Source organism: Oryza brachyantha, chromosome 2, assembly GCF_000231095.2.
Source record: "Oryza brachyantha chromosome 2, ObraRS2, whole genome shotgun sequence".
Classification (NCBI taxonomy): domain Eukaryota; kingdom Viridiplantae; phylum Streptophyta; class Magnoliopsida; order Poales; family Poaceae; genus Oryza; species Oryza brachyantha.
Window position 1 is genome coordinate 19,083,603 of NC_023164.2, and position 16,451 is coordinate 19,100,053.

The 16,451-nt window shown below is 38.0% G+C and overlaps 2 protein-coding genes across 2 annotated transcripts; both read left to right on the forward strand.

The window, feature by feature from the left end:
* The first annotated feature begins 2,054 nt into the window (after nt 1-2,054).
* LOC102705693 (sphingolipid delta(4)-desaturase DES1-like) lies at nt 2,055-5,885 on the forward strand. Its single transcript, XM_006647520.3, has 2 exons — nt 2,055-2,505; nt 4,469-5,885. The coding sequence occupies exons 1-2, from the start codon at nt 2,335-2,337 to the stop codon at nt 5,288-5,290; spliced, it is 993 nt and encodes a 330-aa protein (XP_006647583.1). The 5' UTR covers nt 2,055-2,334; the 3' UTR covers nt 5,291-5,885.
* Nucleotides 5,886-9,395: 3,510 nt separating this feature from the next.
* Nucleotides 9,396-16,325, forward strand: LOC102705978 (putative nuclear RNA export factor SDE5). Its single transcript, XM_006647521.2, has 12 exons — nt 9,396-9,491; nt 10,663-11,253; nt 11,344-11,369; nt 11,536-11,610; nt 12,694-12,755; nt 12,848-13,089; nt 14,057-14,145; nt 14,245-14,301; nt 14,811-14,878; nt 14,980-15,086; nt 15,161-15,231; nt 16,053-16,325. The coding sequence occupies exons 2-12, from the start codon at nt 10,689-10,691 to the stop codon at nt 16,155-16,157; spliced, it is 1,467 nt and encodes a 488-aa protein (XP_006647584.1). The 5' UTR covers nt 9,396-9,491; nt 10,663-10,688; the 3' UTR covers nt 16,158-16,325.
* Nucleotides 16,326-16,451: the final 126 nt, after the last annotated feature.

Below are 16,451 nucleotides of genomic sequence, written 5' to 3' on the forward strand. Positions count from 1 at the left end.
CTTAGAACAAGTTGTCTAAAAATAGCATTAGAAGATAGTTTTTTTTAGAAAATACATTTTTAGAAGTGTTATTATTCTTTCAATACTCCAATAAATAAGTTGAAAAGAACATGATAATCATAACCCCGTGATTCCGAGCCTAAAAAAGTCTAAAACACTAAGCTCATTTCGTGAGTTTTAATTATTTGAGAGTTTGAGAGAGCAAAGGAAAATGAAGAAGAAGATTGATAAAATGAGCTGAGCTATTAATGTATGATTAATTGAGTTTTACTTATTTTAAACTTTACAAATGCATTACTTTACAAAAGTTCAGAAGGCGCGCATGTGGATCACGTTGGCGACGAGAGAGTTCTCTCTTTGTACTGCTGCCGAACGGAGAGCAGTTCACCAAATTTCCTTCTTCATATCTATCATTAGTTTTGGTTCCCATAAACGAGGACCACACATTTCAAAACCAAAGCTCATAAGACAGTACTAACTCTGTCCCGAAATAAGATCATTTTACAGTCTTTTAATATAATGTTTTGACTCTTTATCTTATTTAAATTTTTTTACGATTAATATTTTTATTCTTACTAGATGATAAAACATGAATAATACTTTATACGTGACTAATTTTTTTAAAGTTTTTTTAAAAAAATTCAAATAAAATGAATGGTCAAACGTTGGACATAGATAAACGAAAAATAAAGTTATTATGGGATGGAGGTACTAGCAATTATATAAAACATAAAATAAAACAATGGCTTTCCTTACCTATTGTTAAATACCAATATTCACTCATCATAAATTAGTGATAGTAAAATAAAAACAATGTGGTTTAGCACTTGCACATTGATAGCGCGGGATTCATGGATTTAGTGCGGCGATGTGGTAGATGTAGCGTCCCAACTTACATTGGCATATGAATGAATAATGATGAATCTGTCAACTTGTTAAGCTGTGTTTTTTTAGTTGAAGATAAAAATTATCTTTTATAACTATTTCATGATATAAACAATGGAGTTAACTATCATAAAGTTTAAAGTTTACTTTAGAAAGAAGAGTCGATCAATTTCTATGTAGAAGTTTTTATAAAAAATACATCATTTAGCTGTTTAAGAATCGTGTACGCAAAAAGCCAAGAAATTATCAAATTAAAAAGAAGAGTTTTTTTACTATCCTTAAAAGATGTACTAAGAATTTTAGTGTAAAATTATGATAACTTAAGGTACTAAAATTTTACATTAAAAATATGACATCTCAAGATACCTTTTCAAAGATATTAAAAGCTCTATAAAAGAAACACAACCTGTGCCGTAAAGGAGGATAATCATAGAGTGAGCACAAAGTACAATAAGACAAGGTGATAGATTATAAGTATTGACGCATTATATTCATGCTTAGATGAATAGTAGAGAAAAATAGATAGTTGTAGCATAAACTCTAACGAAGAACGATAAACGATACATGACAATCCATTAATATTACACTGTGTATACTTATTTAACTATTCAATACTCTTTAAAATAATATTGTGGTGGTGCCACCTACCCCATTATAAAGTTTACAAATTTTCCATTAAACTTATTAATATTAAAAAACAATCAAATCTTAGATTGCTAGATATAAAATCGAATTAAGGTGAATATTTCTTATAAAAAAGATGTATAACAGATTTAATGGAAAATATATTTTTATTTATTTTAGAAAATATTAATATTTTCTTTTATCCATAACAAAGCAGATATTCAACTAGTACATGGAAAAATATATGATTTTTTAGAGCAAGTAGGTAACATATCGAGCTAGCCCGTGGTTACTAGTTCATTCAAACAAGAGTTGATAATGCCCTTCAAATCATCGCGATCACGAATTCACGGGCGCGACGGTTCGCCATGTGCACGCTACCCGACAACCTGACATGTGACGGGCCAGATCGGCATGCGATGGACGGGCCAAAACGGCCAGTACACGATCTGACGGCCCATATTCACCGCACGCAACTCCTGCCACCGACATCTGGGTCCCACCCCCACGTTAGTGCGGCAACATTCTGGAGAGAACGTGCCAGGTGCGTGCGTGCTCGTTCCTCCCTCCCTACCCCGCGACCCCGGAATAGCCGAACAGGAAACCTCCTCCCATCTCGGCAGGCGGCGGCGGCACATCGTATCGGGAAACCGGAAGACCCCCTCCCTCTGGCACAAAAATCGACAAGAATCCCCTCGTGCGCGAGCCGTTGCGGCAGACACCCGTCCCGGCATTGCCGCTGTCTCCGTCTCCGAGGGGGTGTAGGTGGAGGTGGGAGTGGCCGCCGCCGCCGTTTGACGGATCCTCGCGGGAGGGTGGGTGGCAATGGGCGCCGCGGTGGGGGATGGCCGGGAGGAGGAGGATGAGGGGGTGATGGCGACGGACTTCTTCTGGTCTTACACGGACGAGCCGCACGCGTCGCGGCGAAGGGAGATCCTGGCCAAGCACCCCCAGATCAAGGAGCTGTTCGGCCCGGACCCGCTCGCTTTTCTCAAGGTGCGGTAGCGATCTCTTCTCTCGATTCTCTTCCTATTTTGTGATCTGCATTGCTTTTTTGGGGGGTCAAAATTTGATGCAATGTGCGTCGTCTCGTTGCTTGCTCAACTGACGCGCTCATAGCAGCGGAGCTTTGCTTTGGTGTCGTACTGTCATTGCTTGATCCCCTCCCACCCCCCCCCCCTCCCAATTTGATCCTGGATCAAGTATTCAAGTATTTCCGCTTTTCTTAATCTAGGAACAACTCTGTACCCTACATACGATTGATTCATCTATTGAATTTAGTTCCTTGCACCTTTTCAATCAGGCACTAACGCGTTTTACTCGCATGTATCTGTATGTTACGCTTGAATTCTCAGATCTCACAATTCATTCATGAATTATTATTATAAGTTTATTATTTTCTACTCTAGCAACTTTTCTGAGCCTTTACTGTCTATCTCTACATCAGATGATTCTATTAGCGCGGTCATGCAGTTCAAGTTCGTGCTTGAAGATGGGTGGTTACATTTACTTACATAGTTACGGAATATGTGTATTTCGTTGCATACATATCGTCATATCGAATGACTTACAACCACATAATAGTTGGGATAATAAGCAAACTCTCATTCATATTCTCATAGACCCGGAACACCAAAACTTTTCAGGACATTGTCCTGCCTAAATACACCGTGGCTTCCAATTGTATTGCAGCATGGCACCATGAAGTCTCTATGAGTTTAGCTATTATTACGCAGATTGTCCTACCAGAATGTTTTCTTGCTGGTGGGGACTGGAATAGGAATTTTGGAGCTGTAGTATATCCTAGGTTCTAAACCTGTATTATACGTATTAGTCATGAAAAGAGTTAAGGCTTCCTTCAACAAAGGGGGATTATTTGGTACCCTCCAACTAGATGTATCTAACTAACTCATTAAGTGTGAAGGATTGACCTAAAATTTCCAATTGTAAATCCCCCATAGTTCCAGCATACCTCGTGCTGTCAACATAGGCATAGGCATAACGTGCCATGGTAAATGACTACCCTATGTAGAACTATATGTCGTCTTGTCTAGTATACTCATACAGTTGATCTCCCACTAACTGTGTTTAGTTTTATCTATTTCATCTCACCACGAGCCTACTCAGATCATAAACGTTCAACATTTTCCATGAATCTACTCAAGCCAGTTCCTTTGAGTGCTCTATTGTAAGCTACCAATTGTTGGCAAATTTCCTATGTATACTGCAGATGGTCTGTGGTAGCAAACTGGTTCTGGTTCAAGTTTCTTTAAATGTACTCATCCTCCTCCATTTCTTAAATAAATGTGTCATCACTAGCAAACATAAATAACACCTAACAGTGTACTGCTCTGCACAGTGTTGGCATATACATCTTAGAAGATTACTAATTAAATCCTTCTCTAATCCTGTCCTGCTATAATAGGAAGAGTACTTGAAAGTATAAGCATTGGTCCTTTTGGACATTCAAGATCCAGAATCTCTGCACCATGATGTCATGAATTTATGGGGAGATAAATGTGCTCGAGGAAACCCAAGTTCTCATATTAGCATATTCTTTACGATACCTGACAAGCTATCTGGATGCTATAAACACCACATTCTAGGCATCCTTTCATAGTTTTGATCGTTGTCATTTGAATTGTAGTGGACTAGTGTGCTCTGTTATCTGGTTCTCTGTTGTTGCTAAAAGAGGTGATGCCTTGGCTTTCATGGCCCTTCATGGTGTTTTCCTTTTAGTTACTCACTATGGACATAATATTCTCCACTGGAAATTTGAAATAGTTGTGGTCTTATCTCTTATGAAACTGATTGGAGTGTGGTACCTGTCTATTCAGAATTATCTTCAAGATTATCCATTTAGATGTGTATCTTATTATTTTTTCTCTAAATTCTAGAACAACTTCCCATGTTTTAATCAATGCTAATATGTTTTCACTTCGTTATAACTTTGATGCAGATTGCTGCAGTTGTATCACTTCAGCTATGGACTGCTACACTCCTCCGAGACGCTAGTTGGGTTAAGATTTTGACAATTGCATATTTTTTTGGCTCTTTTCTGAACCACAATCTCTTCCTTGCAATCCATGAACTCAGTCACAATCTTGCCTTCACAACTCCAAGCTACAATCGCTGGCTAGGTATATTTGCTAACCTTCCAATTGGTGTCCCCATGTCCATTACTTTCCAGAAGTACCACTTGGAGCACCACCGCTTCCAAGGTGTTGATGGAATTGATATGGATATCCCCAGCCAAGCAGAGGCACATGCTGTCAAGAATGCCCTAAGCAAATCTATATGGGTTGTCTTCCAGCTGTTCTTTTATGCACTTAGACCGCTATTTCTCAAACCAAAACCTCCTGGCTTGTGGGAATTTACCAATCTAACAATCCAGATTGGACTAGATGCCAGCATGGTGTACTTCTTTGGTTGGAGATCACTCGCTTATCTGATACTCTCAACGTTTGTTGGTGGTGGCATGCATCCTATGGCTGGTCATTTCATTTCAGAGCACTATGTATTCAATCCAGACCAGGAAACCTATTCGTATTATGGACCCCTGAATCTGATGACATGGCATGTTGGATACCACAATGAGCACCATGATTTTCCGAGAATACCAGGAACTAGACTTTACAGGGTAAAGGAAATCGCGCCAGAGTACTACAACGACCTGAAATCGTACAAATCCTGGAGCCAGGTGATATACATGTACATCATGGACCAAACTGTTGGTCCTTTCAGCCGGATGAAGAGAAAGGCACCGAAAAAGGAATCGTAGATTCATCCATTTGGATTGGTTTGTTTCAGATGACATTTTTCTGTGCGCATGTTCTAATTTTGCTCTTAATACATAATCGTTTAGGTCAGGTTTGTTTGTAATGGGATAGGCGAATTCTTATCATATGGTTGCTAGACATGCCGTGTGTGCCTGTATGCAGTGGGCTCAGACCACCCTAGACACAGTTACACCGCAGGTGTGCTGTGTTTACTATAACTCATTAAGTTGTAACCGTGGTACCGGTTGAAAATTTTGTAGTTCTCCATCAGCAATGTATTGCACTTGAAAGTGGTGTAGAAAAGTGTTTTGATCAGGGAAGCATGGTTGGTGCGACAGCGTAGTCGTGAGTGTGTATGACTTTATTTATGAGGGTTTTAAATCCCACTTTTTATGTTGGCTTAGTCTCCAGAAGTGTTCATAGGAGTTAGGTGCGCGTGTGAACATTCATAGGGGTAAGTGCGTGTGGATATTCTTTGTTATGAGGTATATTGATAACTGAGTTGGAAAGAAGTTGAAGAACTTTGGGAACACTTCTATGGACACAGTAAAATCATGACATGTATAATATTATAATCGCATATTTTCTCAATGGAACACACTTTACTTAATGTTGCAATGAATAAGTAGACAATACTCATAGGGTTTTGGATATGTTTTTTGGAGGACGATACCATTGTGAAATACACCCAGAACAACAAATTGTATTTTGTTGGTTTTTGTTTTTTTGTTGTATGTGCTATGTAGTTTGATCTACGGTGATTTATTGGAAACAAATTCCATGCGTCGAATTACTTTTGTTATCAGGGTTGTTACATGAAAGAAAGCAAGCGTACCAGCTTGAACCTATCCCATAACACTATCATGCAGTGTTTCACAAATCATATCATGATGTTTCATGTATAATCATCTAAATGTTTCACATTTCAATCTTTAAATATTATGTGAAATGCACACAATCACCTAATTCTAAAAAAATCAATACAAACATACAACAATCATCCCATCATAGAGCAAATTTTAACTAATTTGTTCCTAACTATTCTAGCACAAACAATATGAACTTGTTCTTCTCCATCTACACATTCTTTTACTTCTTCTTGCTCATCCACTTCTGTTCCACTACCGTGTGTGGTTGACCATCACTATATCCAAGATGAATCACCCTTCTATTTCTTCTTCACTATCACTAGATGATTGAATTTGTGTGTATGTTTCACAAAGCATAGAATTAATGTTTCATTAAATTATAATATTGTGTTTTTAATATACTTAAAAACAATAATGTTGAAAACTAGGGTTCATATTGATTTTGATCTAAATGAACACATATGTCTGTGTTCAATCTACTACAAATCCATATTTGATGTGGGTCTAGTTTTTTTTGCAACTAAACGATTCCTTGATCACTGGATTCAATATCGTGGGTGAACTCGTTAATCTTCTTACCTTGGCAAACCAAGAGAGGCTATGATTAGTTATTGAATAGAAAGTTGCAACGATGTTGAATCCAACTATGTTTTATGTCGAACCATGGAGCCTTCATTGATACTCATTTGTATCGGGATGTTTTTTCCGTAACAACTCTTACCAATTTCGAAACTTTGGTCCACATTTTAGTGGTAATGAATAATAGATGGGCCTACTACAGTTATACTGTTAGAAGAAGAAAGAATTTTATCATAATCAAGAAGAATGTGAAGAACAACAAAGCTCTACTAGATGGGAGCAACATCTCCATCCTTTGTATAGACGTGAGGGGTGCATTCCTCACTCGCAGCCGTTCTTCCTTCTTCCTAACTTCAAGGAAAGGGCTAGATTACCATGATCGGTTGAATAACTCGTGATTATATAATAACAATGAGTTCTTCTGGAACGGAAGGAGCTACGGGTGAATCACACCCATTTTCATACTTTTAGTTTTTCAAGGATTGAAGCCACCCCAACTTGTGCCGATTAATCCTCCAGGGATCATTCTCAATCTCTCACCTAAAGACGTCCCAATTGGACCACGTGGGTGGGAAGACCCAGGCAACAACAAAGGAAGAGAAGGTGGCAAAGGTGTTCCATAAAACCATATTACAATGTTTCAGTCATAATCATTTGCATGTTACACACTAAATTTTCAATGAGATATTTAAATATTAGGTGGAATGCATACAATCATGCTAACATCCTAAAAAAATTCAATCAAACATGAAACAATTATTCCATCATAGATCATGTTTTAGATAATTGGTCCATAACGGTTCCAGCACAATGTTACATAAACTCATTATAAATAAACAAATATAAACTGTTGGAACCATATAAGTGATACTGTTTCAGAAAGCATAATTTCGATATTTATTTAACCTTTCAAGATTATTTCATGCACCAAATTATAAAAAATACCTACAACTTCGTATCATCTTTAACTTCACCTTTATTTTACAAACTCAATTTTGTACCTCTAGCCATATTTTGATTTATTAGAGCTTCGTGCATTTTTGCCAATTTTAGATACATACAAGTTTTATATTGTGCAAATTTTGTTTGCAATATATGTATATATATGTATGTATGTACGTACGTACGTACGAATGCATGCATATATGTGTGTAATTTTTTTTCTTACTTTTGGTCTTATCGTCAACAATTTATTTTATTGGTTTTATCATTTCTACCTTCTCTGTTGGGCTTCCTCTTTTACTCTTTTAGCAAGAACTTTAGCTATGTTTGATGCTCTTAACTTGACACAATATCTTGTCTATCATTTGTATTCTCATGCTAGGATGTTGTAATCAATGTTAGTAAATTCTGAATCTGATTAGAAATTATTAAGTACATGTTTTCACTCACACATACATATGAAACTAGATCCATTATATTTCTACACAACGCGTTGAGCCTTAACTTGTTTATTGGTGGCACACCAATGAACGGTTTAGTATCATTGTACTCATTAGTTATGCATTGTCACTTGTTCTGACCAAAATTTCAACAATTATTGATGTGAGATCTCTTTGCTATTTGATATTGTCATGGTTTTCAAAACATGAGGGATAGAAAGGTGGAATGACTACAGTGAACGGGGGTAGCGGCGTGTCTCACACACCGCCTCATAAGAAGACACACACAACATGCTCTTTTTTGTGTTTCAGGCGATGACGATGCACGAGACAACAATAGAACAACTAGAATTAGGGATAAAAATGATCGGAAAACATCATAAATCATTTCCTCAACCATATTTGTTTCCTTGAAAATAAAACCAAGAATAATAAACCGGAAACGAAAACGATATAAAAAAATCATAAATGTAACTATTTGATTGGAAACATGATGGTATCGGTCGTAGACCACTAACTCAAGTTAGAAACGACTGTATAATTATCGTCTACAATTTTTTACCCTTTATATCATATTTGCCGCTTTTACTAGTGTAAAAAGTTGGAGGTGCATTTAATAAATTGTACTAGATGGCTAGTTGATGGGTTGACTATGTCCTTTGCCATTCTAGCCTCTTACGTCTTGGCCCTTTTAGACATTAATTTACCATATTATATAAAAGCTAATTACCAAAATAAGCTAATTGAGCAACATAGGCGGTAATTAATCGTGTCGTTTCTATATGTTTTTTTCATCATTTTCGTATTTTTCGGTCCAAAAAATTCACGAACCATAGTTGGTCTTCCGATAATTACCGTTATTGTTTTTATCCCTAACCAGAGTGGTGTCGTTGAGATACGACGACAGGGATGATGAATGAGATCGATTGCAGTTAGTACTATAGCTGCACAATAAGTACTACATAAAATCCAATGGTTCAGATTTGTTATTGTAAGATGTATAAAATAATATTTTTCTACACTAAACCGTTGCTACCGAAACGTGTTGATCTGGACTATTCGTTTTTCATCTTAATTAGTACCGTGATAATGCAACAGCTTAATAAGTTGTAGTTGCACTAGCAACGGTTGAACGCTCAATCCGTAGACACGTCCTGATTAACCACGCCAATGCCTTCTCGAGGACGCGTGATTAACTCGATCCATTAGACACGAACCACAGCATATATGAGACCTCCAGGTGGGACCCACCATTTCTCCCTCCTTTAAACCCCGTCCTCCGCGTCGTCCTCCCAGGCTCCCAGCCGCGTGTCGCCTCGCCTCCTACTCCCCTCCCCTCCACGGCGGCGCCCAGGCGGCCGCCTCCGCGAACCGTAAGCTCCCCCCCCCTCTTCCAGAACCTTCTAGCGCTTTCGATAACCCTAGCAAACTCCTGCTCCGTCGCGCGCTTCGTCTGGTCTGGTGCTTTCCGCTGCCTTGGGTTGGGGGAGACGGGTGGGTGGTTCAGTGGGTTTTTGTGCTTTGATTGATAGAGTAGTTTGATCCTTCATCAGCCGAGGGGCGGCGCATCTGCGTGCGATCAGGCCCCCTGTGCTTTCTGAGCTTGTTTGCAGATTTTGGTTCGTTTCATTCGTTAACCAGCGGCGATTCGGTTCGCCATTTCGGGGGGTTTTGCGGTTGTTTTCTACGGTGGATGCGAGCGGGCATATTCTAAAATTCCAGTTTATAGGATATTCATGATGAGTTTTTCCTGCAGTGGAAAGCCGATGTTTGATAATGTCGTTGCTCTATGCTTCGATTTGCTCCCATCTGTCTCAAATGGTTTTTGGCTTTTTGATCGGTTGTTCGATTTGATGCCTCCGTGGCTCCGTGTCGTTTGGAGGCTACTAGTTTGATATATGATGTGCGCTTGCCTTCTGTTTGATCTGCAGAGGTGCTTACCTTCTGTCAAATGGTTTTTGGCTTTTTGATCAGTAGCGTCAGGATTGCAGCCGCATTGTTTTTGTGGTGCTTGGAGGATGTACATCATGATATTATCATGACCCTTCATGTGTTTCTGCCTTTTTGTGCTCAGATCCTGTCAATTATTGAAATAATATAATTCTACACTTCCTTATGTCTATCTCAAATGTTTTGTGCTGATCACATAGGCGTGAATGAAACATTTAAGGGTCTTCGTTGAATTTTTTACGGGAACCAGGATTACAGGATTGAGATCAGCTGCAGTTCCTACTGAGAACCGCACTTATCCTGTGCTCTTACATTTTTTTTTATGAGTGTTCTCTTACACCTTTGTTCAGATGTGTTTATGGTGAACCACCTGGCCCTGGTTATATCTAAAATTGCACTGTGTTATCCCCCCCCCCCCCCCCCCCCCCCCCCCACACACACACACACCACCTTCCTGCTTCGGGGTATCACCTTTTCTGTTCAAAGTTCACAGCAGTCCCTTGTATTAAGTATTCACAGGTCACAGCCTAACTGCAGGAATTAGTTATTTTATTTTCTCCTTTATTTGATGAATACCAGATTGTTTTTGGGCAGGTTCGACAGCATTAAGTGTTCTCACTATGGATCTTCCCAATTCACTAACTTCATCCGGCGACAATGAGACAACGGCACTTAATGCATTGCTTGATGCTTTTGGTTCTGCCTTTTCACTTGAAGATATAGCTACGGCATATTGCAGAGCAAATGGTGATCTCAACAGAGCCGGCGATCTGTTGACTGAACTTGAACTTCCGATGGCTAAGAGTGATGAAGTTGACTCAAGTGTTGGGACTATTCTTCCCCCGAGTGGTAAGGCAAGTAAAGAAAACTGTACAGAGGATTCAGGCCAAGCAAGATTACGCGAAAAGGTGCAGAAGTCTAGTGCTTCATTTGGCACTGTATCCAGCATGTTGGTAAAGGGATCTACGAGGGCTACTGTATCTTTGCATAGAGCACCAGGAAAAGAAAAACCTCCAATGGTTGAGCTACCAGAGTACATGCGGGATGATTTTAATGTGAAAACTGATAAATCTGAGTCTGCATCACAGAGAGATACTTTGAATAATAGAGATATTGAGGAGTTTCTATTTTCTATGCTTGGAGAAGGATTTAAGCTCAGCATGGACATGATCCGTGAGGTTCTAGGTAAACACTAGTGTGCTATGTGAGGCCATTTCCCATATTCCATTTGCTTGCTTCAAGTCATTTTTAATTATCCTATAATTTCTTATGCAGGCAGCTGTGGATATGACATTAAGAAGGTAGTAATCGACCACCATTGTGAAAGATCATGTATTTTTGTGTTGACTATTGACACTGATTGTCACATGTGCATAAATAATGTTTAGAGTTAGGTTATAGTGTGCATATTTCTTTTAATGTACCTTCTCATTTGCACACCTCACAGTACCGTGATGTTTTATGCAGAGCATGGAGGAACTAATGTCGGGTTCTGCAAAAGATACAGGCAAAAAGGCAGAAGAAAAACATAATGTAGTACAGGTAAGCTTAACTTTTATTTTTACTACTTCGACAGGGTTATATGACTTTGTTCTTCCTTTATTACTTATGGATTGAGCTTCTGTATCTATATAACATGTTAATTTCTCCATGCTACTTGACTGAAATATGATGAAGGAATGCTGGTTAATTATTAAGTAGTATCTATGCACCATTACACATGTTCAAATGTTTATATGCATAACTTCCTTTTGACTTATTTTTCTATACAGATCTTTTACTATTCCATTCTACAACACCAATTGCAAAAGTGTTGTACTTATCTACTTATGTACTTAATATAGTTAGTTCTCATGGATTTTTTTATGGCACAGCCCTTCCCGATTAACATAGAACTTCATGTGCTGCATCAGTTAATATGCTATATCATTAGTTCCAATTGGTAATTGAGCAATAATTGAGTTTTGTTTATTGGTTAATGCTTTGAAATTTCCCTACACAGCTGATATTGTACTTGTATGTGAAGGAAGTTACAGCCCTATATATATTAGATAAAATACATTGTGTACCACTGACTTTAGCCCAATTCCATGATTTACCACTAACTTTGTTTAGTTCTACAATATGTCATCGACTTTTGCTTAACTTCTACGATTTGCCATCACTGTCCATTTAGCCTCCATTAGTACTGTTCATTTTTGTTATAGTGACCAAAATACACCTGGGGTCGAAAGCTTCCAAATTTTGGAGAAAAATCCAAAATATCAAATTCTAAGTTTCTGGCCAAATTTAGACGTTTTACTATCTAATATTTACAATATGAAATTTCAGAATATTTGGACAAATTTTGAAAGTTTTTGTCCCTGGGGTAGTTCAGTCACAAGAACAAAAATGAACAGTACAAACGGAGACTAACTGGATGGCGATGGTAAATCGTAGAAGTTAGGCAAAAGTCGATGGTATATTATAGAACTGAACATAGTTGGTGGCAAAATATGGAACTAGAGCAAAGTCGATGGTATATAAGAGATTCTCTCTTTTAAGCAAGAAAGCATTTTTTTCATGTGTTTCATATGGTTATAAGCATTTAAATGACACCTACCCCATAATGTATTGATGTTGCAGGATGCAGCAGTAGAATACCCCTTATCCAAGGGAAGCTGCCTAGAATCACAGTCCACCTTTAGGTTTTTACTTCCTCTCTTTACAATTGGTTTGTTCCTATCTTTCCATTGCAAAGGTTACATCTATTTTACTTACATTGACACTCTACTTGTAGGAATGGCAGTGCCTATTCTTTGCGAGGTGAGAGACATAGCTCAAGTCAGATTTCTCCAGGAGAGCTGCTAGAGTCGATCTTCACTGTACCTGAAAGATCCGAGGAGGAACCAGTAAGAAAACGATACGAACTGGGTGCAAATCGAAACAGAGTTCTAGATCAGAAACCAGTTGTAGGACCTCTTGAGGACATCTCATCATATTCTACAAGTTTTGCAGGGAAAGTTACCCTAGTTAGCAAAGGTATTGTTATGTGCTTCTGCTTCACATTTTAAAACTGTATGCTAAATTATGCGCTTCTGCTTCATCTGCTGCTGTAATTTCTTTACTTTTTACATCAGCATTGTATTCTGTAACTAAATGTACTGCTGAGACTGCATTATGTGAGATATCTGTCAAAATTAGTCAAGATGATATGGCGTGTATTCTTAATGCATAATCAGGAGCAACATCAATACCAAGCTCTCACTTATATTCCTACTTCATATCACATTTCTGTAGCCTGTACTGGACATTTGTGGCAGAATTCTGTTTCACAAGTCCTCTCTTTTGATAATATGTGGTGGAAGAAATTATCATTGTTATTCACACTCAAACAGGATGGGTTGAACTATAAATGTAGTTTACCTGTTGTATGTTGAGCCAGTAGACTTGTTTGGACTTTGGACAAAGGAGTATCATGTCCACCACTCCACCACAGTATTATAACTGTGTGGTTATTCTGGATGACTATAGACTTAAAGAATGATAGAATTGCAGATTTGCAGTAATGTATCCACTGGATTTGTTGCTATTAGTCAGTTTGTAAAGGTTTTGCAGCTTGATACTGATATTATCTGACATGTTTGCACTAAGGCAAGGATAACTGTGGAACTGCATTTTTTTTTCTTAAGGAAATCTTATCAGACTATGCAAGTCAGCAAGTGATTTCAATTGTGTTTTACATTTTCCGGAAGAATATGAAGGACATCCTTGTGTTTACAAGCAGAAAATATGGTCTGAACTAATGTAACCTTTTGATAATTTGTTGATAAAAACTGCTAACATGAAGACTCCTTTTCTTCTTTTGTGGGGAACATGAATCCTCTCATTGATTGGTCTCTTAAGTCTTACTCTGCATCAATGCAAGATGTTTGTCAGATTCAGATCATCCTGTATTCCATAGAAAATTATGATACATTGTTTGGTAATTGTTTTGGTTTGTATCTAGAACCAGTTGCAGATAACGAGGATGATTACCAGAACTATCGTAGGGCTGCGAAGCAGCATTGGGATATGATGAAGCAATACTATGAAAAGGTAAGGGGGGCTCCATGATGATTCTTTATGCTTCAATGATTATTCTGTTTTCAGCGAACAGATGTGCTTTAGTTGAAGATTTTTCACTGAAAATTCCAGGCTGTTGATGCTTTTAGGGAGGGTAACCAGAAAGAAGTCGAGTATCTTCTTGGGGAAGTAAGTGTTACTCTTATATTTGGGAAAAGTATGTGATTTGAAATATGCATTTATAGTGTGTTAAGTCTTTTTAAGGAGATGCATTGATAAAAAATAATCATTTTCTTGAGCAACAATTAAGAGGACATCATGTAATACTATGGTGGTTTTGAACCTGGGGTCTTATGTATTTTTTTCTCAAAAAATGAACCTGTAGGTCAATCGATAGCCAAATACATTTAAATTTCTTCCCATCTTATCCCCAACCACTTTCCCACTCCCAACAATCCCTAATTTAGTGACTACCTTAACCTTTGCTAAACAACCTATAAATGCTTATATTTGGGAATGAAGGGAGTATGAATGCATGACTATCAGGCCTGTCTTTGAGCTGCTTCTAGTTTCTAAGTGAAAAATCAAATATAAGAACATTTCTCGGCTTGTATATGCTTCTGACCATTTTTTAATGTGATGGCCACTTTTAATTTAACAAAATTTGACTAACTGGTTATCCTTTGTTGGATATCAAGGGCAAACACTATTACAAGATGGCTCGACTGGCTGATGAAAGATCTTCTGGGGAGATTGTCAGGTCGAAGTAAGTGCACTTCCTTCCTGCGTATTAGCTGAAATTAATACTTAACATTTGCTATTTCTTTTTGGAAATCTTACATTACTAAGTTTATGGTCTTATTGTAGAAAAGTAGAGTCAAAGAATGAGTTGTGTCTTGATCTGCGTGGACAAGATCCAGCCAACGTAGCAAATCTTGTGAGACTTCATCTTAGACAGTTGTCTAACATCCCATGTGAGATGAGCAAATAATAAATCTTATAATTTCCTTATTTTTCTTTACTGTTATCTAATCTACCTGACATTTAGTTCTTGAGTACTTAAAAGTCATTACTGGTGCTGAGGATGGCAGTTTCAAATCAGGACAAAGAAGAAGAAAGGTAAATTTCTCAAAAGTTTCCTTATTACTACCGAATTTCCGCTTCATCTGCTACTTATCTGTATGCATGATTCCAACGCTGGTTATTAGGCTGTACGACTTTATTTATCCAAACTACAGATACTCACCTGGTTATCTTTTCTAATAAAACCATTTATTGGCATTCTACTAAACAGACTTCACATCATTATTTTATTCCACTTCATTTACTGCGGCTCATCTTTGCAAATTTATTCAGTTAGATCCACCTGTCAACTCAGTAATGCTAATGACAAGTCCTCTAGCCAAATTATGGAACAGGAGATTTAAAACTACAAATGTAAAAGAAAAACTGAAGTATACCAAGGGCATGCTAAACTTTAAAATGGAGGTTTAAAAGTAGGGGTGATACAGGGTGGTTTTCTCAGCCGTTTTGAAGATGCGGAAGCTTTCATGCTTTCATATGTTCAATGTTCATTGTCCTTTGCTTCATTCTTGTCTGTTTTTCTGGCAGCATGGTTTTCAGATTTGGGCCTAAAATTTAATGGATTCTTTATTTATCAGTGTGCAGGGTGTGCACTGTGTAGGGCTTATTTTCCGTTGTGGTCATAACACTACAACGTTCGTTGGTATATAGTGCCTAATATATTTGAATCTCCAGCTGAACTTTGTTAAGAGGTTTTGCAAATGTGCTACTCTTGAACTCTCGAATCTTTTTGTGAAGTTAGGGCTTTGGAGGAATCAAAGTGGTTCCTTTTGACTGCAATATCCTATTGTACAAATCGCCACGACTTTAGAATGTTAACTAGTACGTCTTTATCTGATGAATTTAAATTTGGCCAGGTGATAAAATATCTGGAGAAGAAATCGATTGTGTGGACTGAAGAGGAAGCGAACCACGGAACCATCCTCATCCCAATTAATCAGATGCAGGACCAGCAGGCTTAGGTTCATACAGAGCTGGTGGCACACAAACTGACAGAAGTCGATGTTCATAGCTGCTGCATCATTAGTTTCCACTTTGCACCTTGGTCCTCTCCCTTTCTTTTGGGCATCTGAACCATGGAAGTTACGTGCATTGCATTCTTTTCTCCTGCACATTGCAGGCAATTCGAACTCATCGTTGCCACTTTGCTAGTGTTAAAAGGAAGAGATGGCTGAGATGATGGTCCGACAGAAATGCTATAGTACTAACATTCTTTTAATCTTTAAATATTGCGTCGTGTCACTAATTAACAGCGT

Bases quoted from the DNA above. Each gene is read 5' to 3' on its own strand.
- LOC102705693 (XM_006647520.3), top strand. From the start codon at position 2,335: ATGGGCGCCGCGGTGGGGGATGGCCGGGAGGAGGAGGATGAGGGGGTG. The intron at 2,506-4,468 runs GTGCGGTAGCGA...ACTTTGATGCAG, and splicing joins ACCCGCTCGCTTTTCTCAAG to ATTGCTGCAGTTGTATCACT.
- LOC102705978 (XM_006647521.2), top strand. From the start codon at position 10,689: ATGGATCTTCCCAATTCACTAACTTCATCCGGCGACAATGAGACAACG. The intron at 11,611-12,693 runs GTAAGCTTAACT...TTGATGTTGCAG, and splicing joins AAAAACATAATGTAGTACAG to GATGCAGCAGTAGAATACCC. The intron at 14,879-14,979 runs GTAAGTGCACTT...GTCTTATTGTAG, and splicing joins GGGGAGATTGTCAGGTCGAA to AAAAGTAGAGTCAAAGAATG.